Raw genomic sequence first — 25,873 nt, 5'->3', positions numbered from 1 at the left:
GCATCACCAAGCCTAGCTTTGGTTCTTTTTTGTCAGAGTCTCTCCTGTCTTGGCAAACACTGTTCAAACACAGGAGATGTGTAGTCTGGCCCACAGAACACCTAGATGTTATCTTGCTGCAAGATGGAATAGCTCTCAGCAAGATATGGAACTCTAGAGCCACACAATCCATCAAGGGTTAACCAACCTACTTGTCGTATCAGAGCACTCAAGACCTCTGGAAATACTGTCAGAGACAGAAACCCAAAGATGAGCTTTACTAATGGACATTGTCTACTTTCATCTCTTGGCCATGCTCTACTTTCCTGTGTCATAAACTCCATTTGTATTCTGTATTATACTTGGTGTGTCTCTTCTGTTTTTTTTTTTTTTTTTGGGGGGGGCGTTTCAAGACAGGGTTTCTCTGTGGCTTTTGGAGGCTGTCCTAGAACTAGGTCTTGTAGACCAGGCTGGTCTCAAACTCACAGAGATCTACCTGCCTCTGCCTCCTGAGTGCTGAGACTAAAGACATGTACCACCACTGCCCGGCTGCTTGATTATTTTATTTTTATTTTTTTAATTAATTTATTATTATTATTATTATTAAAGATTCAGGTGTATGAGTGTTTTGCCTGCATGTTCGTAAGTGCACTGTGTGCATGTCTGGAGTCCACAGAGGCTAGTAGAGGGTGCCAGATCCTCTAGAACTGGAGTTACAGATGGTTGTGAGCTGCTATGCAGAGCTAGGAACTATGCCCAGGCCTTTTGCAAAGCCAGCCAGTGCTCTTAACTGAGCCATCTCTCCAGCTCCTCTTCTGGATTTTGTTTTGTTTCGTTTTGTTTTTCAAGACAGGGTTTCTCTGTCTTCTGGATTCTTTAGATAAAAAGTTCATAAAGACTGAGGGTCGTAGCAAAAAATCCTAGTAACACTTTAACTGATTGTTGTTTATTTTTGCCTTTTCAATCTGTGCTCAGTTCGTAGAACTTGATTTCCTGCCTCAGCATCTTAAGTGCTGGGATCATAAGGGTTATGTTAAAGCAAGCGTGAGGGGAACCTTGGCGGATTTCATGGCAGGCATTGGTGGCCCAGGCGGGGGACAAACACGCCAGGCAGACAGAGCTTAGTGAGAAGTTTTATTAGAAAGGGAAGGGAGGGAAGGAAAGATAAAAGATGTAAAGAGACACAGAGAAAGAGTGAGGACAGAAGAGAAGAGGGAGACAGGACAAGTCCTGTCGGCCCCAGGTGAACAGCAGGAAAGCGAGGGGAACAGTGTGTAAGTGGGCGGGACTCTTTCTTTTAAAGGTGTCCTTTGCACCTGCATGCTGACCAAGGTACTCCTGAGTGTATCCTGCCAGGTGACAGCGGCAGGCCAGCATAATGCCTGTGTGTGCCTGTATCTAGCTCAGTTTGATTTTTGGAAGAGGTGTGATATATATAGGTTCCTCGTTTGTGCCTAGACTCTGAATTATCATCTCTCTAGGGATGGAATTAGGGAATCTACAGCATTTGGAACAAATACTGTCAATTGAGCTTTGATAGGGTAGATTTCAGAAAGAAGTCGAGAGTTAAGTAGCTTCTTTTACCGCCTGGGGAGAGGCGAGGAAGCTGCGAGAAGGCACGGATGTGAAAGTTCAAGTCATCACTACCCTCACACTTATTCTTTTAGTCAGCTGGCATTTACCGGGTATCCGTCACGTGCTGCACTTTGGAGACAAAAGACTCAGGTGATCAGAAGCTCTCAAAGTTGGTCTTCACACAAAACAGGGCAGGTGCAGATACCAGCAAGAAAATTTATCGGGGCGTTGCGGTGGACGCTCTTAATCCCAGCACCGAGACAGGCGCATCTCTCTAGAGTTGGAAGGCCAGCCTAAACTACATGGCGAGTTCCAGATCAGCCATGGATATGTAGTGAGGCCCTGTCTCGAAAGGAAGGAGGGGAGAAGGAAAGAAGAAAAAAAGAAAGAAAACTGCTTCTCAAGCGACCAAAGGACTATTGGGGGGAGGAGAATGTGACTTCGGAATGCTAGGAAGCACAGGATCCCTGCAAGAGACATGGGGGCGGTATTTAAGGGCCAAGGACTGGAACCCTCTGACCGCATCCCTAACTACTTAATTTTGCTTCTCATGGGCTTGGGGGAGATTTTCCCCACGGCCGAACCCAGCCCTAGCTAACGCCTGCCGCCCTGCAAACTACAATGCCCATAAGCCTTGGCGTGCGCTGTGCATTGTGGGATGCTGCGCGTTTTCCTAAAACGACCCCTCAGGCCGAATTGTGGAAATTCTCTCTTCTCCGCGAGACACTAGAATCCTCCTCTTCCGCCTCACGCCCGGATATCAGTGGCCATGACCATAAAAACCGGCGGCTAGAGGTTCCCAGACTCGCTCTCCCGCCCTGGTTTCCGCCGGAAGTGATCTCTAGTCGCGAGTGCCCGTCCTTCCCTGCACGCGCGGCTTCCCGGTCCCTAATTCTCGGTCCGGGTCGCCGAGTACTACCACAATGGCGGCCGCTACCCTATTGCGAGCGACGCCCCGCTTCAGCGGTGAGGAGGCGGGCTGGGGGAAGGCAGCCTGGAGACCCGAGGGGCGTCGAGGTAGCTGGGTTTGGGCCCACTCCCTTGACTCCAAGCTCCTTTCACCGCAGGTCTCTGCGCCAGCCCGACCCCAATTCTGCAAGGTCGGCTGCGGCCGCTGAAGGCCCGGGCATCGCCCTTCTTATGTCGCGGCCTAGCCGTGGAGGCCAAGAAAACCTACGTGCGTGACAAGCCCCATGTGAATGTGGGTACCATTGGCCATGTGGACCACGGCAAGACCACCCTGACCGCGGCCATCACGAAAAGTGAGTGAGTTTGGGTTGGGTTGGGTTTGGTTGGGGGCGTCCGACATTGCCCTGTCAGCTGGAAGGACCAGAGTTGGGGAGTAGGGTGTCTGTAGTCCGCTGAAGTTTAGCTTGGCGCCAAAAGACACTTCAGACGAGAACTGTTTTGGAAGATTCAGAGACAGGTTTCCCTGTGCAAGAAGAGCTCTGTGAGGCACAACCTGAAACAGTCTGAATGGCTTCTTTCTGTGTGGAGAGATTTTAAAGAGACCTGTCAGTGGAGCGGTTAAAGCGTCCGTGACAAGGACAGACCCCTTGAACAAGTCTTTCTGTCGATAACCCCCTCCCCCTGCAAAGTTATATCTCCTAAAAGAATTGGAGATTAGAGAGCTTTACCCATCCGGATTGTTAATGTATGAGGGATCCAGGCGTGTGCCCCGAGCCTTGCCTGCAGCTCTGAACCCGAGTTGAGAGGTGTGTTCTCTTCCTCCGGTAGTTCTAGCCGAGGGAGGTGGAGCTAAGTTCAAGAAGTACGAGGAGATAGACAATGCCCCTGAGGAGCGAGCTCGGGGTATCACCATCAATGCAGCTCATGTGGAGTATAGCACTGCTGCCCGACACTATGCCCACACAGACTGCCCTGGTCATGCAGATTATGTTAAGGTGAGGGTTGCTGGGGACAATCAGAACCTGCTTCAGGTCAGTGGAGGTTTGAGGGGAGGTTACAAGATAGTGGCGGTGTTTGGATATGAGAACAGTGATTTGTGGCTGCGGCTGCGGCTGTGGGTGGCGAGGACATGGCAGAGTGGTGGTGATCTTCACAACTACCTATATAGTAGTAGACAGTGCACCATTGAAGAAGTCCTTGAACTAAACTTTCTTCCTCTTCCACCCAGAATATGATCACAGGCACTGCCCCGCTGGATGGCTGCATCCTGGTGGTGGCAGCTAATGACGGCCCCATGCCCCAGACCCGAGAGCACTTACTACTGGCTAAACAGGTACCAGGGTCTGAGTGGGACGGAAGTTAAGTGAGAAGTTGGGTAACGGACGATACCATCTCAGCCTCTTTCTCACTTGCAGATTGGGGTAGAGCATGTTGTGGTGTACGTGAACAAGGCAGATGCTGTCCAGGACTCAGAGATGGTGGAGCTGGTGGAGCTGGAGATCCGTGAGCTGCTCACCGAGTTTGGATATAAAGGAGAGGAGGCCCCAGTCATCGTAGGCTCTGCTCTCTGCGCCCTTGAGGTGAAAGCAGGGACTGCTGCTTGCTGTTAGAGGATGGGGTAGAGGTTTCTTCCTTTGTACCCGAGGAGCAGAAATTTCAGTCCTGTTATCTCTCCAACAGCAACGTGACCCTGAGCTAGGTGTGAAGTCAGTACAGAAGCTGCTGGATGCAGTGGACACTTACATCCCAGTGCCCACCCGGGACCTGGAGAAGCCCTTTCTGCTCCCCATAGAGTCAGTTTATTCTATTCCTGGTGAGGCCTGTGCTCACTTGTACCCCCTCCCCATAGGGACCACCTAACCTGGGGTCCCTGGTGACCTGCCCTTTTTCTTTCCAGGCCGGGGCACGGTGGTGACAGGTACACTAGAGCGTGGCATTTTGAAGAAGGGAGATGAGTGTGAGTTGCTAGGACATAACAAGAACATTCGCACAATAGTGACAGGTATAACAAAGGAAGGCTTCAGACCCTGGGGTGATCTCAGAATGATCCTTTTGCATGTAGGGCTTGTGCCTTCCTTCTGCCTTACACTACCTTCTCTGTCTTCTTCCTAGGCATTGAGATGTTCCACAAGAGCCTTGAGAGGGCTGAGGCAGGGGATAACCTGGGTGCTCTGGTCCGAGGCCTAAAGCGGGAAGATTTGAGGCGAGGCTTGGTCATGGTCAAGCCAGGCTCCATCCAGCCCCACCAGAAGGTGGAGGCCCAGGTGAGGGCTCCAGGTGATGGTTGGGCAGGGCTAGGCCAGGTTGTTGCTTCCATAGAAGCAGGACTTTGAGAAGACCATTCATTCTACCCTTGCTCCTCTCCTCTAGGTTTACATCCTCACCAAGGAGGAGGGTGGCCGCCACAAACCATTTGTATCTCATTTTATGCCTGTCATGTTCTCCCTGACTTGGGACATGGCCTGTCGTGTCATCTTGCCTCCAGGGAAGGTATGATGGGACTTAGAGGATGTAAAAGGAGTAGAACTGGGCGGTGGTGGTGCACGCTTTTAATCCCAGCACTCAGAAGGCAGAGTTCAAGGCCAACCTGTTCTACAGAGTGAGTTCCAGAACAGCCAGGGCTACACAGAGAAACCATCTCAAAGAAGAAAAAAAAGGACTTCTACCTAAAGATGTATCATGACACAGTAGTTCGCCCTTTCTTTGGAAAGGACAGGATGAGTCCTCATCCAGTATTCCCTAGACCAGATTAAGCTGAAAGTTTAGCAATACCAGCATTCCCAGAGAAACATGCCGTAGAAAAGGGTGTGTTTTGTTTCTTCCTGCTGTGTTTTGTGAAACAAGGGAGGCTCAGAATACTCCTGATGACTAAAACTAATACTGAAACTAATACCAAATTCCTGATCATGGTCCCTTTAATTTTTGTACTGTTTGCATGTGTCTAGCAGCTGGGAGGGAAGGATGGAGCTTTTCCCAGGTAGCCTTTTCAGCCTGTTGCATTTTCTCATTTTCCCTTGGCTGCTAGAGGTATCCTGGTGACTGCCTTTTCCTTCTCCCTCTATTAGGAGCTTGCCATGCCTGGAGAGGATTTAAAGCTCAGCCTAGTTTTGCGGCAGCCCATGATCTTAGAGAAAGGCCAGCGTTTCACTTTGAGGGATGGCAACAAGACCATTGGCACTGGTGTTGTCATTGACATACCAGCCATGACTGAAGAGGACAAGAACATCAAGTGGAGCTGAATCTGGACTTCTCAGGTTGTTGAGCTTGGCCATCGTTCCCTCCTATGGACACAAGCTGCATCCAAGCAGAGTTCAACCATGAACATTTCTCCTGCTCAAAAGGAGTGGCCTGCTTGGAGAGGTAGGCAAATAAACTGTTCCGTGAATATTGACTTGTGTCTTGTGCCATCTGTATAAGTAGGAGACGTGAAGGAGTACTGCACTGTATTTGGAGTACCCCAGAGCCATTTGAATTTACCTAGCACCAAGGCCATTTCTCAAAGCCATCATTAGTGCTCTGCCAGCTTGAGAAAAAAAACCCAATTCAGTAAGCTTTGTGTGACTTTCAGCAAAATACAACTGTCTTATTTTCCTAGATTGGGGAAAAGTTCAGTTGTCACTTGGAGCCACCATAGGCTCAGCTCAGGTGCTAATCTTTTCTTTCCCCTTCTGTGTCTGCTGGGTTAATGCCTGGTTTACACATTGTATTTGATCTCTAGAATTAGCACTCACTACTTAAGTACAAGCATAACCTTAGCAAACTACTTGTATTGTACTTGATAGGTCATCACTACTTCCAAGCAAATATAACGTGAGATTTTAGGTTATGTATGAGCCTCTGGGTTCACAATGTTAAGATGTTGAAACAGGGGCTGGAGAGATGGCTCAGAGGTTAAGAGCACTGACTGCTCTGGAAGATCCACAGATCCTGAGTTCAATTCCCAGCAACCACATGGTGGCTCACAACCATCTGTAATGAGATCTGGTGCCCTCTTCTGGTGTGCAGATATACATGGAAGCAGAATGTTGTATACATAATAAAATATTAAAAAAAAAAAAGATCTTGAAACAACTGGCAACTGTATCAGGTTCTAGGTCCTGGGTTTTAACCTCAGTACTAGAAAAACAAAAGCAAGCAAAAGAGGGGAACTGGATAAAAAAAGAAAAAACAGGCATGATAGTGCCTATAATTGGGAGGCAGAGGCAAGAGTACAAGGCCTGAGGTCCTGTCTCAGAAGCCCAGAAACACTAAAAACAAATTTGGGTTCTCCCATCTGTTTTGAGACAAAAGACCTTGTTTTTTTCATACCAAAGTTTTGTATAGCTCCAGGCTATACACAGAAATAACAAAGTACCATCCAGGGCTGGAGAGAGAAGGCTCAGCATGCAGGTTCAATTCCCAGCACCTACATGACAGCTAACAATCGTTAACTCCGAGATCTGACACCCTCACACAGACATACATGCAGGCAAAACACCAAATGCACATAAGAAAAAATAAAAAAAAATACCATCCCAGGACAATTCCTGATGTCACAAAAGCTAAATTGCCTTCCAAGTTTTGCTTTGGAGAGGTGGTCCTGGAACTCCACTGGCCTTGAACTCACACAGATCCACCTGCCTCTGCCTCCCGAGTGCTGGGATTAAAGGTGTGAACCACCAACACCTGGCTGCCTTACAAGTTTGGAGATACCTACCCAAAGATGACAAACTTCAATCTCCCTATGAAACAAAGGATAGTCAGTAGCAGCATTCTCCAGTTCTATCCCTATGAAACCAGCCATTGCTTTCCAGCTTACCCTTCTAACTTGCTGTACCAAGGGCAGTCTGCTTAGAATGCCAACCTTACCCAATAATGTACTCCTGTAGATTCTGGGGTCTTTTCCTGCCCCCCTTCCCAATATTCTCTACCATTAAGCACTGTCCCCATCTCCAGTACTGGGAGAATAGTCTGTTAAGACCTCCTTTAGTACTGGGTAGTGGTGGTGCAGGCCTTTGATCACAGCACTTGGGAGGCAGGGGCAGAGTTTGAGGCCAGCCTGGTCTACAGAGCAGAGTTCTAAGAGCCTACACAGAGAACCTGACTCAACACAAGAACATCCTTGATGGGGCTGGAGATGGCTCAGTGGAACCTTGTTGGGTTGGGTTCCTAGCACCCATATGGCAGATACCATCAGACAAATCAACCCTAGTATAGGTGAACCCAATAATTAAAGCCTCATTTTTTAAAAAGCAAAACTACACACAGGTTAAGTTAGTTTAAAATTTTATTTTTTTTATTTATTTTTTTAAAATTTTTTTATGTAATAAAAAGTAAAAGTCCTTGAGGCATCTGTCTGTCGGTCTCTCACACAGGACACTCAAGTTAATGGGGAAGAACAGGGGGCCCAAGTCTGAGGTTATAAATAATAGAAAATAAAAGATCTTCCGTCTCCAGCGGGGGGGAATAGATGAGAGGATGGGAGGACAAGACTGGGTGGGACCCGGCAGGGGCAGAGCAGGAACCTCCCCCACCCCCGCTGGACCCCAGCCCTGCCCACTTCAAGGACCCCTCCCATTCAAGGTGCTTGGCAGGAATTCCCCAGCTCCCCAAGGGAAAGGGGTTGGGGGCGGGGCTAGGACTGGTCCGAGCTGCTGGGGGAAGAGACATAGATCACTCTTCCCTCCACTCATGGAGGTCTCAGGTCGCGGCCAGGACAATCTTCAGTTCCCCGGGGGGTGGAAGGGGAGCTGCTGGGAGGGATGAGATTGAACTGGTTGGAGGGGAAAGAGAGAGAGCAGGAGCATTAGAACCCGAGCAGCTGTCCCTCTGTCAATGCGTCCAGGGGGTGTGGGGTGTGGGGAGGAGCGGCCTCCTCCAGGAGTCTCAGGGGGCTGTCAGAAGCACAGGTCAATCGCTGTTTCCCAGTAGGCCAGAGAGCCCTTACTCAGTTGCCCAGCTCAGCCCCCCACGCCCCAGTCTGGCCCTGTCTGCTGCGCTGACCTTACCTCGGCTAAGTCAGGAGACAGTCGGGGTCACTGAGAGCTGGGGAGGCAGTGGGGAGGGGGGCTGCTGGATCACAACTGAGCGAGGACGGAGGGAAGCAAAGGACAGAGCCAGGAGCAAGCCCCTGGCGGCGGCGACTGTGGCTTCTGCCCACCCTACATACTTCACAGACAGGTGTGGGTCGGCAGGCGCCCTCTGGGACAGCCCTGCCTCCAAGACCCCTCAATCCCCACCCAGAACCCGTGCATCCTGCCCCACCTGCAGCCCCTCAGCTCTTCCATGCCAAATTCCCCCAGCTAACGAGAACTCACGAATCCTGTCATCGGCTCCTCCTGGAAATCCAGGCGCCTGGCCAGGCTGCTCACCTTGGGGGTGTCCGATGTAGGGGTAGGGTGAGGGTGTGGAAGCTGAGAGTGCAGGCACCCCACTCGGGGGCACCGCGCCTTGGGGGGGGCCCCCATGGCCCTGGGGGGGGTGCAGCAGCATCACCTGGGGCGGGTGAGGTGCCCCAGGGTGTGGGGGCGGGGCTGCTGTGACTCCAGTTTGGACATGGGCCTGTAGAGAAAATTAGCTTCAGCGCCCAATGTGACAAGACACTTTGAGATCCCTTATCAAAGCAGCACTGCAAAGTGGCACAAGCACTAAAATGGGACTGCCCTTACAGCACACCCTTTGACAAAGATAAACAGGGCTCCTACCTGGGTAACATGGGCCATGTTGGTGAAGCCGTGGGGCAGCTGCTGGTGGGGATGGATGGCATACACAGCAGCTGGCTGGGGAAAGCTGCTCTGAGGGGACTGGGCAGAAGGTCCCGGTGGTAGAGAAGGCGGCGTGCCTGTTAGGGCCCCTGGATGGTACAGATTCTGCTGTGGCTGTCCACTGCCCAGGTGTGGGGCCTGCCCGGCCTGGTGCTGCCAGAATAGACGTGAAGTGTGAGTGCCACCTGGCTCACTCATGTCTCCTGCTGAAGAATGACCCAACTCTATCCAGCCCTCTTCCAGCCACCCATTCCTGGCCCAACCATTCAGACCTCCCAACCCCCTCCCCACATTATAGGTACCTGAACAGGACTAGGGGCCGCATGCTGGGATTGTGGCTGACTCCCAGTAGGCGTGGTAGCCGGCTGCGGCTGGTGGCCATGGAGCTGTGTAGCATGGTGTGGATAGGACTGGTGAACAGTAGCTGCAGTAAGAAGGAAGGAGACCTAGTACTGAGCACACCAAATGGACAGAGGCACACAGCTCAGTGAAGGAGAGGGCACCACAACTCACCATAGAGGGCTTGGGGGGTAGGCTGCTCTGCAGAGGGGTACTGAGGAGTGGAAGATGAAACAATGGCCTGGGGGTGGCTTCCCGATGTCAACATTCGTGGGTTACTTTGAAGCATAGGGGCAAACACCGGCTGGTAAAAGAAACAAAGCTGTAAGCAGAACCATCTGGATAGGAATGTCCTGTCAGCTTCCATGTGCATAGACCTCAATAGTTATCTTACTTCAAGATCCTAACTACCTTAATTCAGAAGGAAAAACCAAAAGCAAGGGTTCAAAGCCTTGCTACAGTCTGGACAGTGCCAAACCCCACAGTTGGCCACCACACTCAAGAACAACCCTGCTCCCCTCACTCAGGTTGGATCTGAGATGAACTCTACCTGTGAAGGGTAGTGTGCCATGGGCTGCATCATGGCAGGCTGGCCTGGGAACTGCTGTGGGTTGTAGGGGATGTAGGAAGAATAAGGTGTGGCAGCCACCAGGGGTGGGCCAGCAGCAGCAGCAGCAGCCTGCATCATCGGAGGGGCTGAGGCTGGCTGGTGTTGGTCTGAGCGCTGCGGGGGAAGTGAGCCTGTGGGTGGAGGGTAAACAGTGCAAGTGCAAAGCTCAAGCTTCATGTGCCAGGAGCCACTAGGCAGCCCCAATTGTCCTTTTCAACAACCATGCTCACCTTTTGCACCCCGGTACTTGCCCTGCTGCCCAGGCACCGAATTGGATACGGGATATGGATACATCTGAGGCGCCTAAGGATAAGAACTGAGGCTCAACAGGTTGTTCATCAACACTGGGAACAAGACTGAGCTGGACTCAGTACTTTCCTAGGCTCACTTAGTTGCTCTCCTACCTGCACAGCTGGTCCCATGTGGATCTGAGGTATATATGAGATGTACTGGGGACTGTAGAGCCCACTCTGGCCTGCTGTCAGCACCGGTATGGAAGGTGTTGAGTGAGTTCGGGGCCCTGGTGAAGTTGGAGTACTGGTAGATTTGTTCTGTAAGACAAGACAGGACATTTTATTTCTGTAATGCCATTCCAACTTAAAATTAATAGCTAGCATCCATGGAATGCAGTGCACCAAATATATCCTATACTTTCCCTAATAACCCTCACACAGATACTTGATATGCCAAATAGTAAGAACCAAAGCAATCTGTCAGAACCAAACAGCAGCCCTCAATCACTCAACCCTGGAGATGCCACTGTTTTCCAAAACCAGTCTAATTGCTACTGTCCAGACTGCAATCCTGACAGTGAAGTGCTCTCCCATGTACTCTGCTGTCCCCTCAAGGAAACCCAACTCTACACGCAACAGTCCCAGCTCACCACAGACAGCAGAGGCTTTGTTGGATTGAACTCCTTAGCATTGGGGTTCAAAGTGGACTTCTTTACTTGTCTGTCAGAGAGAAAATAAAGGCAGCTATTCAGCCATGCCCTTCACCAGCTGATAAGCACCAAAGATCCTCACCATCCACCACCACTACTTACTCAGCAACAGGGCCCTCCTCTTTGTCATCTCCCTTGATGAGACCCACTGGAGGACTGCCAGTTTGGCTGGGGCAAGATGGTGGGAGCTGCTCTGGCCCCTCAGTGCCCCCTACTGCTGCCAGGGGTGGTTTGTCTTCCTTATCCAATATGGATTCTGTCTTTGAGGAGACTGGGGATCCCATGGGATCTGAAGTCAATAGGCCATCCACCTCCTTCTCCTTTCCTTTGGCCTCTTCTTTTAAGATCCGGGAAGGAAATGGATCCAGGCCGGTCTCAGGGGAGCTACTGGGTTGAAGCTGGAAGGAGAAATTATCAATGATTATACTGTCCACTCCAGACCCCAGGCTTACCTCCTATATTCACTCTTGCTGGATCTCATCTTTTCCCATTCATTTGCATCTAATACACCCCACATCCTGCTTTTAGCCTAGCTCCTTTTCAAACTTTACTCACCTTAAATTGGGCTCCAAACTTCCTCAGTTCTTCCAACTGAAATCGTTTTTGTTCATTCTGAAGGCCAGGAACTATGAGAAAACAATCAAATAAGGAGAAAATGCACTTTTTTTTTTCTGGAAGATTACAAAGGGTTAGTTAGCAGTCCAGGACGAGAAACTGAAGATAGGCACTGTTTTTGAATCCCAACAAACGACCAAAGGCACACACTCCCCTAAGTAAATGGGACCACACAATAAAATCACCCTCACCTTTCCCAGCTATTCGGGCCAGCTCTTGGGCCTCCAAAGTCCTACCAGGCTCCTTGGTTGGGAGTTCTTTTACTGAGGAAAGAGAGATGCCTTAAGATCCTGCACTCCAGTTAACACCCCAGAGCTCTCAAGCATCTACTAGGTTTTTTTTTTTTTAAAGATTTATTTATTATGTATACAGCCTTTTGCCTACATGTATTCCTGTACACCAGATCTCATTACAGATGGTTGTAAACCACCATGTGGTTGCTGGGAATTGAACTCAGGACCTCTAGAAAGAGCAGCCAGTGCTCTTAACCTCTGAGCCATCTTTCCAACCCCCATCTACCTGGTTCTTACCATCTGTGGGGGCCAGGGAGATTTTGGGAGACGCTGGGGAAATAGAGCCTGCTCCAGGATCCACAACTGATGATGACGCAGGGATGGAGGCAGAGGACACTACTGCTGAACCAATGGGAGGCTCAGGACAGGAAGCTGAGACTGGGGCGGGGGCAGCAGACTTAGGAGACCGTGGAGGGTACATCCGGCCCACTGGAAGAAAAGGGAGAGCTACACAATGGTTATTGCTGGCCAGGAAGCAATGCATACACTCAAAGTCACAATTTTCTGTGCAAGCCCAGGGCAGGTGAGTAACATAAGCAGGACAATGGTCTCATCAGGTTATCACAAAAGACTGGAATCGCTGCAGCTTCTCCAGCTCTAAATGTCACCAACAAAACTGAAGTCTCAACAAAACACCTAACAACCAGCTACAACCCATGGACTGACAGGTTAGAACTGAGGAAAACCAAGTTCGTTCCTAAAAAGATGAAATCGAAGACTCTCCCCCACACCAAGCCCCTGACTGCCCCCCAGCATCTCAACTGCGCAATTTGTTACCCCCCACCCCAGTGTACAAACCTCAACCCATGTCTGCAGCTATCCCTGCTGAAGCTCTCTACCTGCAGGTGTTGGAGGAACGGAAGCTTCTCCAGAAGGCCTATTGTTGGGGGAAGATAAAGTCTTGGCACCTCTCAGAGGCCGCTGTGCCTTGGGAGACATTCGGGAAGGGCCTGTTTATTTTAATGTAAAGAAAAGAAATAGCTATTTATTACATGAACACTGACTCATCACCCTGCCAACCACTTAAAATTTTACTAATCACTGTTCCCACCTTCTTCCCATTTCTACCACCTCATAACCTACCTCCATTGATACCACGTGCCTCAGACCCAGGGCCAGGGCTGCTGTTGTCAAGATGGTGAGGGCCACGAGGTGGCAAAGAGCTAAGGCCAGGCCGCCCTCCTCGAGAACCGCTGCATCGAACTCCTCCCCGGGGACCTTCCCGAACTCGTTGAGGCAGAGGGATATACTTCCCCTCCCTGGGGAAAGACTCAAGTAAGAGGAGGCCCCCAAACCCATCCACTTTAACAGCATGGAGCCTGACTCCAGTTTTCACTGTCACACACTTTTCACCTATCACGAAGGCCAAGGAGACCCTTTTATTTCATTTTTGTTGCAGAACAATACACACAAATATATTAATGAAGAAAAACTACATACCCCCACCCCCCAGGTTTTTTTTTTGGGGGGTTGCTTTTTTTAAAATAGGGTTTCTCTGGATAGCCCTGGCTGTGCTAGTACTCACTCTGTAAAAACCAGGCTGGCTGGCCACAAACTCACAGAGATCACCACCGGCTTCTGCCTCCCCAAGTGCTGGGATTAAAGGTGTGCACCCACTACCTCAGTAGCCCCCCCCCCAACTTAAAACTCCCCAGGCCTCTTGCTACATGCAAATTACCAATTTTTTAGGCTTCAGCATAAACCTCAAAACTGGGAACCACTAGTATTAACCAACACTTAGTAAGGTAGTGAAGTTAAATAACATACAAAAGCTCTTCCTGGTAGCCCCAGTAGTTACCTGGATACCAAGCTGGGGCTCTCCCGCCCAGACCCCTGCCGTTGAACTGCACTGTGCTTCTCCTCCTCTGTTCGCCCATCATCATTTTCCATGGCAATCCGTAGGCGGTACTGGGGACTAGACTCAATCTCTCGAGCCAACTGAGCTGCACGAAGCTCCCGCTGTCGAAACTCTTCTGAGTTGTCCTTTTCCAAGGGAACCCTGAAAATATACCCAATTAAGATCATTGTCCCAGTGCAAGAAAACAATGAAAGGACAACTCTCTGTAACTCCATGACCAGTTTTTTCTTTTGTAGTGTTGAGGGCTGAATGCAAGGCATAGCACATGTCAGAGAAGTGCTCCACTAGTGAACTTACCCACAATTCAGCCAGCATATACAGACAGCTACCAAGTCCTAGGCAAAGCACCATGATACATTCTGAATCCTGATACTTTGGGGGCTCAGATTAGGTTAGGCAGGCTGGCTGGCCAGAAAACAAATCTCCTGCCCCATGCTATTATTCCCAGTAGTAGTAGGGTTACAAGATTTACCACCACACTCGCCTTTTTATAGGGCTGCTAGGAACAGAACTCAGGTCCTTATGCTTGTATAGGACATATTTTACAATAACCGAATTACAGTCCTAGATTAAGCAAACAGTTACTTCTACCCACAAGAAAAGCAGTTCAGCAAGCAAACCATGAGGGAGGACTACTTATAAATCCAGAAAAATTTACACCATACAAAAACTGTTTTAATACAGAGGTCTACCATACTGAACAGCAAGCAAATCCTGCACCCCACCCACCCAATACCACCACCCTCCAACTTCCAAAATACTTACGTGTAAGAAGACAGACTGCTGTCATAAGTGGTCTTCACTCCATAGTTCTCCTCATTAAATTTGAACATCTCGTTGGGATCCCATCCATTGGACTAAGAAGAGAACAGGAAGAATGTTTAAAAACTGACATGCCATTTCTTAACAAAATTTTATTTTTTAAAAGGTGCGTGCTTGTGTGTTTTCCCTGTGCAGAGTCAGACTGGAACTGGAGATACAGATGGTTGTAAGCCACCATATGGGTGCTAGAAATTTAACCTGGGTCCTCTGGAAGAACACCCAATAGTTTTACCCACTGAGTTATCTCTCCAGCCCAACAGATTTGTTTGAGAAAGGGTCTCATGTGCCAGGCGTTGGTGGCGATCGCCTTTAATCCTAGCACTCAGGAGGCAGAAGCAGGTGGATCTCTGTGAGTTCAAGGCCAGCATGGGCTCCAAAGCTATACAGAGAAACCCTGTCTTGGAGAAAAAAAAAAAAAGAAAGAAAGAAAAGGGTCTCATGTTACCCAACTGCAAGGAATCGAAGGACTGCTTCAAGCCCTTGGTCCTCTTGCTTCTACACTCTGAACTCTGGAATCAGAATTGCTATCACGGCTCTCTATGAATAAACAAACTCCTGTGGCAGAGTAGGCATATGGAAGTCTGAGGACAATCCTGTAGGAATCTGTTCCTTTTCACCACGTCTTAGCGGCAAGCACCTTTATCTGCTGAGCCACCTTGCCAGCCTCATTTAAAACTTTATTGAAGTAGTTATTTTTGTGAAGAAATATGTACCCACACAGCAGTCACCTTGTGCATCATTATATTTTTGTTATATAGTCTCCTTCCTCAACTTCCCAAAGCTGGATCATGGGCATGAGGTACCATGCCCACCTTATACCTTCCCCAACAGGGTTTTTCTTTGTAGCCCTAGCTATCCTGGAATTACCTCTATAGACCAGGCTGACCTTGTACTCAGAGATCTACCTGCCTCTGCCCTCCCTCCCCATGTTCTGGGATTAAAGGCGTGTGCCACTGCTACCTGGCTATAATTTTTACAATGAAAACTTAATGCCATGAAGAAACGTTAACATTTGTCAATGCTGATGATAAGAAAACTGATCCTTTTTCCATCTTCCTTTCCAAGAGCCAACAATTGGTTCTAAGAACAGACTTCAAAACAAAATGAACCCCCCACAAAACAATGAACCTCTAGCTACATCAAGAACCCACATTTGGGGGTAGAGAGATGGCTCAGGGGTTAAGAGCCACTGACTGCTCTTCTGGAGGAGCATCTCGATGATGCTCTTCGCAGGCCCTCAGCTGCCTATAACTGCCTATAACTCCAGTTCCAGGACACCCTCACCAATATAAACACAAAAAACTATCTAAAAAGGAGAAGATGAACCCACATTGACCACATTCGGCCTATCCTGCTCTTAGGAAAGGAGGCCATACCATATCGGATTCCAGATCGTAGTCATCACTGTTGCCGTCACCGCCCTCCCAGCGTTGAAGCACCTTCTCTTTGTGTTCTCCATTCACCTTAGAGTTCATGGCTATGGCCGAGTCAGTGAACTTGTCTGTGTGGCAGAGGTGAAAAGGACAGTCACGGATGCACCATCTTACTTCTCATCGTCACTCCCTGACTCAGTATAGTGTTAGTTTATAAAAGAAAATTTTAACACCAGATTCAGATTTTGTGTTTGTGTTGGCAACAGGTAGGAATACTGAAGCACAGATCTACCTAGATGGGGTGTCCAATGCCAGTGATCCAAGCACTCAGGGAGCAGAGACAATGGGATGTGTAATAGTTCAAGTCAGCCAGCCAGAGCTACATAGAAAGACCCTACCACAAAAATACAAAACACACCCAAACCACAGACCTAATAATGCAAAAAGCAAAAGGTGAAAACTAAACAAGAGAAATAGGAATAACTTCACCACCAGTCATAATTCACGGGACTCGACTAGATATTTAGATTTCCAAAAAGGAACACTCAATCATCTCTACCCAAAAAAGGTGCTAGAAGACAATCAAGCCAACACATGCTCAACCAGTGGACTTCTTCCCTCTACTCTGTGAGCTTGACACAACCGCCTAGCACAATACCTTTAGTAGCGTAATTGAAGTCAACATTTCGGAAGTGGACAAGAAGAACATCACTTGGTTTAAACACCATGGTGTCCACAATGTCTTCCCGACGAGGCCCACCTGCTGGCTCAGATGCTTTCCGGTGCACTGCGTCTACTGCCAGTTCAAACTACAAAAGCCCCATTCCCAACATTCCAGAGTCAGTATAAAAGAGGGGGGGAAAAAAACTGTTCCTTTCTTATCTTTCAACACCAAATTCTCATGTTGTGCTGCCTGTCTTACACTGGCCGTCGATCTTAGTATACACTTCAAAACTGTCTGGTGTCAACCAACACACACCCTCAATTTCATTCTGCTACTCAGCTTTAGAATTAAGCTAATTTGAGTACACTTACCTTTGAGCTCAGAGTCTTAAAAATGCCCTCGTAAGTGGTGCCATTTTTCACCTTCACATCACAAGTAGAACCCTAGGAGGGTGGAAATTAAGTCACTGCAGGAAACTGAAACAGCACGTTCCTCAAACACCCTTAATGTTCTCACTTACCACCACAGCGGTCAGGAAATGAAGCATCCTGGAATTATTATAGACACCTTCAAACACCTGTCACACAAAGGGAAAATAAGGGGCAGCTTGTAAATACTCAGTTTCTTCCCAGACTGTCCCACTTATCTGAATTCAGAGTGTCTCTACAGGAAGAGAAAAAGACACTCACGGGTGACTGTGGGGGTCCCTTTCCGGTGCTCTGTCCCCTGTAAGAGAAGAAAAAGACCAGTTTTATAGTGAACCTTAAAGTACCAAGTCAAACTGCTGATTTAAGCTACCAACTGATTAACTAGCAAAAAATTTTAAGCTCTCACATTAAAAAAGCAAGTAGTCATTAACTGCCAAAACATTTTCTCCAAATGCCAGATAAAAAAAAAAAACAACAAAAACTCATTAAACAATGGCTGTCAAACGCTCTGAACAGCCAATGCAATACAACCTTCTGACTTTCTCCAAAGGGCCAGCACTTCATGCTTCCAATAAACCACTGCCACAATATTAAACAAACCAACAGCCCAATTCAGTTGTGAGGGTGAAAGCTCGGGCATCCCATATGCAGCACTACTTAGCTCAGTCACATTACCTCCCAAAGGAAAAAGAAGCATTTTCAGCATCTTTAGATTACAAATCCCAGAAGGGGTATAGTCTCCACACCCCACCCTTTCGCCCTCAGCACTCATTCCGTCTGTGTTACCCACTCTGAAGGGATCCTCAGTCGCCAGGTTACAGCGCTATTCGACGGCTGATGTAACCGGCGGTTGAGGAGGGCTAGGAGGGGGCCGTTGGCGGGGCTGGGGGACCGCGCAGCCGCAAAAGCCATCCACCGGGATGCCTCGCCCGGTCTGCGCCTGCGCACTAGAGCCCACAGCCCTCTCCCACCCCCTCCCGAACAGAAGCCACTGCGCCTGCGTCTAGCCCCACTGTCGATCGCGTTGACACACCGGAAAAAAAAAAAAGAGAGAGAGCACCCACTCCCTACTCACCAACACCAGGCACCCCCCTAAACCCCTCCATGCAAGCCCTCCCTGCCCCGCCTCAGCTTTCCGTGTTACCGGGGTAAGCCAATGCCCGGGTCATAAGACAGCATCCGCGCGCACGTACGAGAAGGGCGGGCGGGCGGGCGGGCGCGCGCGGGGCGCGCAGGAGCTTCCCAGCCTGCAGTCTGCCCAGTAGCCGCCGCTTCCGCGCCCCCGCCCACCCCGTTCCCTTCTTACTGGCTACACCGGCAAGAGGAGGGAGCAGTCCGCTCCCAAGTCCCTCCCTCCCCATTGGTCAAACTGTGGGCCGCGCGCCCCCCCTCTATTGGCTACAGCCGAGGACCCCTTCATGCAGCTCACTCCCCATTGGCTGGGACCGGGGACCGCGAGATCCTTCGTGGTAATGGAGCTGGGGACCCCATCACCTCCTCAGCCCCCCCAACACCCTTTTCCGACGGAGCTGGCGGGACGCGCCCCGCCTCCCCTCAGGGCCCAGACCCCAGGCGCCGAACTAGGCCCAGACAGCCGAGCACCGCCCCTAGGCTCCCGGAGGCCGCCCGGAGATGGTCCTCTCCGACCTGTTGGCATGAGGGTCCACCCCCCACCTTCGTGGGGTTCGGGGGCCCCGAGTGCCCCTCATCGGCGCCGAAACCGGGCGCGCCCCCGCCAGCAAGTCCCGTCCTCACCTGACGCTGCCGATAGCCACGGCCCCTGGCCGCTCTTGATGCTGCGCTGGCGCCGCCAAGATGCTGTCGGGTCCGCGGCGAAGCCCGCTCCCGGCGGCGGCGGCGGCTGCAGGCCCCAGGCAGGGAGAGACGGCGGCAGGAGGCCCGGGGAGCCGTGGTGGCGGGCAGCGGCCCCGGGAGGCCGCCGTTAGGAGGGCTGGTCCCGCCGGGAGGCCTGCGGGCCACGGCCTGTTGCGTGGGGGGCGGCTGCTGGGGCTGGGAGGTCTGTTGTGGCGGCTGAGGCTTCAACATGATGGCAGCGTCCGGAAGAGAAATTAGAGGGGAGGGAAAGAGGGCCCGGGGCTGGGCCCCCTCTGGAGAGCGCGGGAAGCGAGAGAGATCGCGAAAGCAGGGGACCCGCCGTTGGCGGGCGGGGGGAGCCCCGCGGTGTCAGGGGTGGATCGAGAAGACGGCGGCGCGAGGAAGCGCCGCGAGGCGGAAGGGGAGGGGGGGATCTCGCGGCCGGTGGCAAGCGAGAGGGCGCGAGCCGGCCTGGAGCGCGTGCGCGCGCCTTAGCGCGCGGAGGCGGCGGGCAGCGCGCGGGCGCTTAGTTCCGGAAAGGAGAGGAGGCTCGCGGCTGTGGATCCGGCGGCTCTAGCCCTGGCAGCGGAAAAGAAGCCGCGCAGGCGCTCAGCGCACCTCCAGGTCTCTAGGTCCCGAGCCGCCTTAAAGGCTTGCGGCCGCGGTTGCTTCACAACGAGCGTGGGCGGGGCCAAAGCTGAGCAGGGGAAGGGCCGGCCGGCCCGCCCCTCCCACGCCACCAGCGTAACGTCAGAAAGTTCCGCGGTGGTGTGAGGTGTCACGTCGTAGCGTGAGATTCTTCCGCCACTGGGGGCCCGGTGGGCGGAGTCTCAAGTGCCCAAAAAAAAATCCCTAGGACAGGAAATGATCTAGTACAGGTGACTAGACGTGGGATTTTTTTAAAAGTATTGATGAGCTTTAAAATGAATAGCTTGAGCGCATTTGCGTTCTAACCAACGTGCCCAATCTTTTTTTTTTCTTGGTTTTTTCAAGACAGGGTTTCTCTGGTTTTGGAGGCTGTCCTGAAACTAGCTCTGGTAGACCGGGTTGGTCTCGAACTCACAGAGATCCACCTGCCTCTGCCTCCTGAGTGCTGGGATTAAAGGCCTGGGCCACCACCGCCCCGCAAACGTGCCCAGTCTTAAATTACACTTCAGTAATTGTTCTTTCCGGGATAGGGAACCCCTGAATAGTGGCAGTACAGGCCGTCCGAAGGCCAGACTTCCTAAGAGCAAGCCCAGGTTACCTAGCAAGAGTGTCAAAAAACCGTGGCTCAGTGCTTGCCTATGAAAGAAGCTTTCATTAAAAATTAGGGCAACAGTGGTGGTTCACAGCTTTAATCCTAGCACTAGGAAGGCAAGGTAGAAGGATCAGAAGTTTGAAGCCAGCCTGGATTATATAGTAAATTCCAGGTCAGTTGTGGTACCCTGTTTCAAAAGGGAAAGTCGGACATTGCTCCATGCTTTGGGCACAAGGCTAACTGAACCACTCAAAGCTCAAGCTAGTGGAAGATTTACATAATTCAACCAGAGGTGCTTGGTAAAGCATCGAGAACCTGAAAGAATAACCTAGATGGGAACTTGTTAAAAACCAAAAATTGGGCTAGGTGTTTGTTGGTGGCTCACGCCTTTAATCCCAGCACTCCAGAGGCAGAGGCAGGTGGATCTCTGTGAGTTCGATGCCAGCCTGGTCTCCACAGTGAGTGCCAGGATAGGCTCAAAAGCTACACAGAGAAACCCTGTCTTGAAAAACTAAAAAAAAAAAAAAATCAGAATTAGGGCTGGAGAAATGGCTTAGTGGTTGAATGCTTATTGCTCTTCCAGAGACCCTGAGTTCTGTTCTACACTGGGCAGTAGACAACTAATTGCCTGTACTTCCTGCAACTCCAGCTTCAGGCTGTCCCACATTATCTTCTGGACTCTCTTGGCACTCGAACGCATGTGTCACATATTTATTCAGAAACATACATACACATAAAATTATTTTTTTAGATTATGAATTTAGGCATAAGCCATAAATCACTGTTTGGTACCTCTAGAGTTAGGAGAAAGAATAAGCCAGTTGACTATGTATGCTAACATTTCAGTCTTGAGGGCTGTAGAGATGGCTCAGTGGTTAAAACTATGTTCTTTCAAGACAGGTTTCTCTGTGGCTTTGGAGGCTGTCCTGAAACTAGCTCTTGTAGGCCAGGCTGGTCTTGAACTCACAGAGATCCTCTGCCTCTGCCTCCCGAGTGCTGGGATTAAAGGCATGTGCCACCACCAATACCGGCTCTGGGTTCAATTCTTATTGCCTATGTCAGGCAGCTCATGACTGCTTGTAACTCAAGCTCCAGGGAATTGAACACCTCTGGCTTCCAGTGGTATTCACAAACATGGCATCCACTCACACAGGCACACATATACATGATTAAAAATAAAACAAGAAAAAGAAACTTCATTGATATAGGCAAGCAGTGTTTAGTCTGCTAGGACGGTCATTGTGGCACAATATCCCTAGCACACAGTGCAGGCGAATGCCGAGTTTGAGACCAGCTACATAATGAATACTGCCTCAAAAAATAAACAGGATGCTCACTCTCCATTTGCCACCTGCCTGTTCCCCTTGAGCACTTGAGTTTATAACCTGCTGCTTTTAAAATTGAGACGGCCTGGGAGCTGCCACCACATGCCCCATTCAGTTAAGAGACAAAGGCTGGACCACTCCACACCTGCTCTGCACCACTGCCCCTCCTTGGGCCATACCCAGGCCTTTGGGAAGGAAATATCCCTGCAGGGCATTGAGAAAGAGGTTTAGCTGAGTTTGCCACACTCTCTTTGCTTGTCTTCGGTGAGGCATTTGGCCTCATTGTTTTTGTTTGATTGCTGGGACTATGCAATCTCCAGTTGGGTGAATCAAAGGCAGTAAATGGCTGGTGGTGCCTTTTTTGGTTGTTGCTAGTTTCACCCTGTAGCCCTGGCTGATCTTTTATGAATATTTTCTCGGCATGTGTACTGCATACATGTGTGGTGCTTTCAGAAGAAAGTGTCAGATCCCCTGAGACTGTGGTTACAAGCTGTTGGGAGCTACCATGTGGGTGCTAGGAAAAAACCTGTTTCCTATACAAGAGCATCAAGCACTCTCAACAGCTGAGCAATCTCTCTCTAGTCAGTTCCCCAGGTTTGTTTTTTTGTTTTTTTGTTTTTTTTTTTTTTTTTTTTTTTTTTTTGAGACGCTCAGAGATCTGCCTGCCTGTGTCTCCCAAGTGATGGGATATGTGCTTTTATCCTGGCACTCAGGAGGCAGCTCTCTGAGAGTTCCAAGCCAACCAGGGATACACAGTGAGACCCTGTCTAAAAACAAAGAAGCCAGGAGGTGGTGGCGCATGCCTTTAACCCCAGGAGGCAGCAGAGGCAGGTAAATCTCTGAATTCGAGGCTAGCCTTGTCTATAGAGTGAGTTCCAGGACAGCCTCCAAAGCTACAAAGAAACCCTGTCTCAGAAAAAAAGAAAGAAAAAGTAAACAGAAATAATTAGAAATTTTCCCACTTGAAGGAGGTTTTGTATGTCAAATAACACATGTCTGAAACCTACAGTGGGTGCCTTCTGGATTGGGTGAGTCCCAATTTCTGTTACTGTCCTTCATCAGGCAGAGTGGAACTCTGCAACCTTATACTGTTCCTAAACATCTTTGTATTCAAACTGGTACCAAGAGCTGCCTCAGCCCTCCCTAGAAAAATGTAGTAGCAGCCTGATTTGATCTTTACCATCAGCCTGGTAGATATAAGCTCCCTTCCTGAGTTCATCCTCTACCTCCTTCCCAAAAGAAGGTTCTGGCTCTTTTGTTCCTCTCCCAGTAGACACCCAAGCTCAGTCTCCATAGTTGCAGCCCATGGGGCAAAGTGACAAAAGAAGCAGCACATGCTTCTTAATGTAACTTGTTATTCTTTATCTCCTTCCCTTTATTTGTGGTAGGAGCTCACTGTGTGACCCAGGCCAGCCTTGAACTCTTGATCCTCCTGCCTCAGCTTCCCAAGTGTAATCATGTGCGTGCCACAGTTCAGGGTTCTGGTGGTTGATACCATAACAAATCCCTCCCCAGCTATTGCCACTCAGTTCACTGAGATTCTTCAGGCTCTGGGAGTCACAGCAGCTTTCTCTAGTTCAAGCACTGATTCCCATTATATGCTGGAACCTAGTATGCTTCAGCCTCTGTGCTCACCTCATCTCCACTCCATAAACACAGCCTCAAAGATTGATCTCAATTCATCCACAAATTCCTGAAATACGAATTGACCAGGGAACAGAAAGAGATAAAGTGCAAGATTTTAAAAATCATAAGTTCAGGGCAGTGGTGGCACACGCCTTGAATCCCAGCACTCAGGAGGCGGAGGAAGATAGTTCAAGGCCAGTGTGATCTACAGAGTGAGTTCTGAGACAGGCAAGCCTGCACAGAGAAATGCTGTCTCAAAAAACAAAACCAAAAAACTCATTTAAAAATTGCAAGGAGGACTGGGTGTTGGTGGTGCACACCTTTAATCCCAGCACTCAGGGAAGCAGAGGTAGGCGGATCTCTGTGAGTTTGAGGCCAGCCTGGACTCCAGAGCCAGTGCCAGGATAGGCTCCAAAGCTACACAGAGAAACCCTGTCTTGAAAAAAAAGATTGCAAGGAGGAATATAAAACCAAAATAGCTCTGGAACTTTTTTTTTTTTTTTTGGTTTTTCCAGACAGGGTTTCTCTGTGTAGCTTTGGAGCCTATCCTGGCACTCGCTCTGGAGACCAGGCTGGCCTCAAACTCACAGAGATCCGCCTGCTTCTGCCTCCCGAGTGCTGGGATTAAAGGCATGCGCCACCAACGCCCGGCAGCTCTGGAACTTTTAAAATGATGTATTTATTTTTGTTATCTTCATTGGTGCCTTGCCTGCTTGTATATCTGTGTGATCCCCTGAAACTGGAGTTATAGACTGTTGTGAGCTGCCATGTAGGGGCTGGGAACTGAAGCTGCTCTGGAAGAGCAGACAGTGCTCTTTAACCACTGAGCCTCTCTCCAGCCCTCATTCCAGGAATTTTTAATCTATAAATCATACAGTATCTAGATGTAGAATCAATACTTGGTAATCTGGTTTTGCAGCCAGAAATGGTGGTGCACACCTGTCAACTCAGACTTCGGAGGCTGAGGCAGGAAGATTAAAAATTTAAAGCTAGCCTGGGCTACACAGTGACATCTTGTCTGTCTGCAAATAGATAAGGACTAGGGAGGTAGTTCAGTGGTATAGCATCGGCCACCATATTAATACTCTTTTTTTTTTTACAACACTGCAGATGATTGATAGATCATAAACAAAATAGATAAGTAATTTTACACATAAAAATCTAAGTTTGTATTGCAATAAAAAAAATTCGCTTCAGACACTTCTAACCTGTCTGTTGAGTATTGAGTATTGCCTGCAGCGTGCGCTCAAAGATGATCCGTAGTCCGTAAGGCTAAGATTTCTTTATTCAGATAAACACCAGCCCAAATACAAGCCAGAGCGTGCCCAGAGGCCGAAAGCTAGGGAGGCCAGAGAGAGGGGCGATCCACGATCCACTTGTGCTCGGTCCCTTAAGAATTGTCCCCGCGTCATCTTTGACCTCCCCTGACCACGCCTTCACATGGGTAGCCAGTCACACCTGTAGGGGCTACTAGGAGGCGGGGCTACAATGTCTCCCTACACCTGTCCATATTTTTTAAAAAATAGTTTATTATGTCTATGGCTGTTTAGCTTGCATGTATACCTATGTATTATGTATGTGACTGGTGTGCCAGAAGAGGGCATCAGATCCCCTGAAACTGGAATTACAGATGGCTGTGAGCAGTTATGTGGGTATGAGAGTCAAACACAGGTCCTCTAGAAAAGCAGCCAGTGATCTTCACCACTGAGTCATCTCTCCAGCCCTTCATATTTTGACTGGCCAAAATATCAGTATTCCCTGGCAAGTCACTCCAGTGAAAAATCGCCTCCCAGACTTAGTGTAAAACCTACCACAAAAACCCTGTAAAGCTACTATCTCTTGAAGAACCCACACTTAATCTACAAAAAAATTTTTTTTGGCCAGGCAGTGGCACACTCCTTTAATCCCAGCACTCAGGAGGCACAGGCAGGCAGATCTCTGTGAGTTTAAGGCCAGCCTGAACTACAGAGTGAGTTCCAGGGCTACTCAGAGGAACCCTGTCTTGAAAAACAAAATTAAAAAAAAAAAAATGTTTTGATGCATGCCTTAAGTACAAACACTTGGAAGGCTGAGGCAGGTGAATCTCTGAGTTTCAGGCCAGCCTGCTCTAATTGGCAAGGACTAGGCCAGTCAAGGCTACAGTGTTCAACCTCCTCTCAAAAGAGGCAAAAAAAAAAAAAAAGTTTTTACTACGTTTTGCTTATTGTGTATGGAGGATGGGCACACCATGGCATTTCAGTGGAGAGCAGAGGACATTTTGCAGGAATTAGTTCTTTTGTTCCGCTTTATGGATCCAGGGACTAGACTCAAACCAGTCTTGGTGGCAAGTACCTTTACCTGCTGTGCCATCTCACTAGCTCCCAGGCTCCCTTAGGAGTGAACTCTGTCCCCAGACACCTTCCCCAGCACCACCCCCAACACCACCAGGTAAAGCTTAGCCTCCTCTAGCAACGGCCCCTCCCACACACACTCTCCTTTGGTTTTTAGTTTTGTTTTGTTTTTAAATCTCTCCCATTTTAAGTAATGTAAAGGAGAGCGGAATCCTGTACTCCCATCTCCCACGGGCTTCAGCCTGGTGTCGGTGGGGACAGCATTTTCAAGCCTATATGGGACTCGGACTTGTCTCCTGAGTTACCTCTTCCCTGCCCCTCCTTTCTGTCCTTCAGACCTGTGGGTAGGAAAACACAAATCTGTGATAGTCAAGGTTTCCGTCAGG

At 49.5% G+C, this 25,873-nt stretch overlaps 2 protein-coding genes across 2 annotated transcripts; one reads left to right on the top strand and one right to left on the bottom strand.

The window, feature by feature from the left end:
• The first annotated feature begins 2,360 nt into the window (after nucleotides 1-2,360).
• Tufm (Tu translation elongation factor, mitochondrial) lies at nucleotides 2,361-5,733 on the top strand. The gene is made up of 10 exons (XM_027404670.2): nucleotides 2,361-2,520; nucleotides 2,622-2,816; nucleotides 3,292-3,458; nucleotides 3,692-3,796; nucleotides 3,879-4,043; nucleotides 4,144-4,276; nucleotides 4,361-4,465; nucleotides 4,576-4,727; nucleotides 4,834-4,953; nucleotides 5,529-5,733. Exons 1-10 carry the CDS (start codon nucleotides 2,478-2,480, stop codon nucleotides 5,700-5,702), a joined length of 1,359 nt encoding a protein of 452 aa, XP_027260471.1. The 5' UTR covers nucleotides 2,361-2,477; the 3' UTR covers nucleotides 5,703-5,733.
• Nucleotides 5,734-7,711: 1,978 nt separating this feature from the next.
• Atxn2l (ataxin 2 like) lies at nucleotides 7,712-19,334 on the bottom strand. The gene is given in 24 exon segments (XM_027404669.2): nucleotides 7,712-8,192; nucleotides 8,814-9,003; nucleotides 9,147-9,359; nucleotides 9,509-9,630; nucleotides 9,720-9,849; nucleotides 10,096-10,286; nucleotides 10,386-10,458; nucleotides 10,560-10,706; nucleotides 11,039-11,108; nucleotides 11,201-11,496; nucleotides 11,654-11,724; nucleotides 11,905-11,976; nucleotides 12,244-12,435; nucleotides 12,846-12,956; nucleotides 13,090-13,265; nucleotides 13,805-14,005; nucleotides 14,630-14,721; nucleotides 16,063-16,187; nucleotides 16,718-16,868; nucleotides 17,095-17,166; nucleotides 17,244-17,300; nucleotides 17,413-17,449; nucleotides 18,907-19,056; nucleotides 19,058-19,334. Coding segments are annotated over 24 exon segments (3,129 nt in total). The 5' UTR covers nucleotides 19,198-19,334; the 3' UTR covers nucleotides 7,712-8,142.
• Between the last annotated feature and the right edge of the window lie 6,539 nt (nucleotides 19,335-25,873).

Source organism: Cricetulus griseus, chromosome 3, assembly GCF_003668045.3.
Source record: "Cricetulus griseus strain 17A/GY chromosome 3, alternate assembly CriGri-PICRH-1.0, whole genome shotgun sequence".
NCBI lineage: Eukaryota > Metazoa > Chordata > Mammalia > Rodentia > Cricetidae > Cricetulus > Cricetulus griseus.
This window is presented reverse-complemented; position numbering and strand designations above follow the sequence as displayed.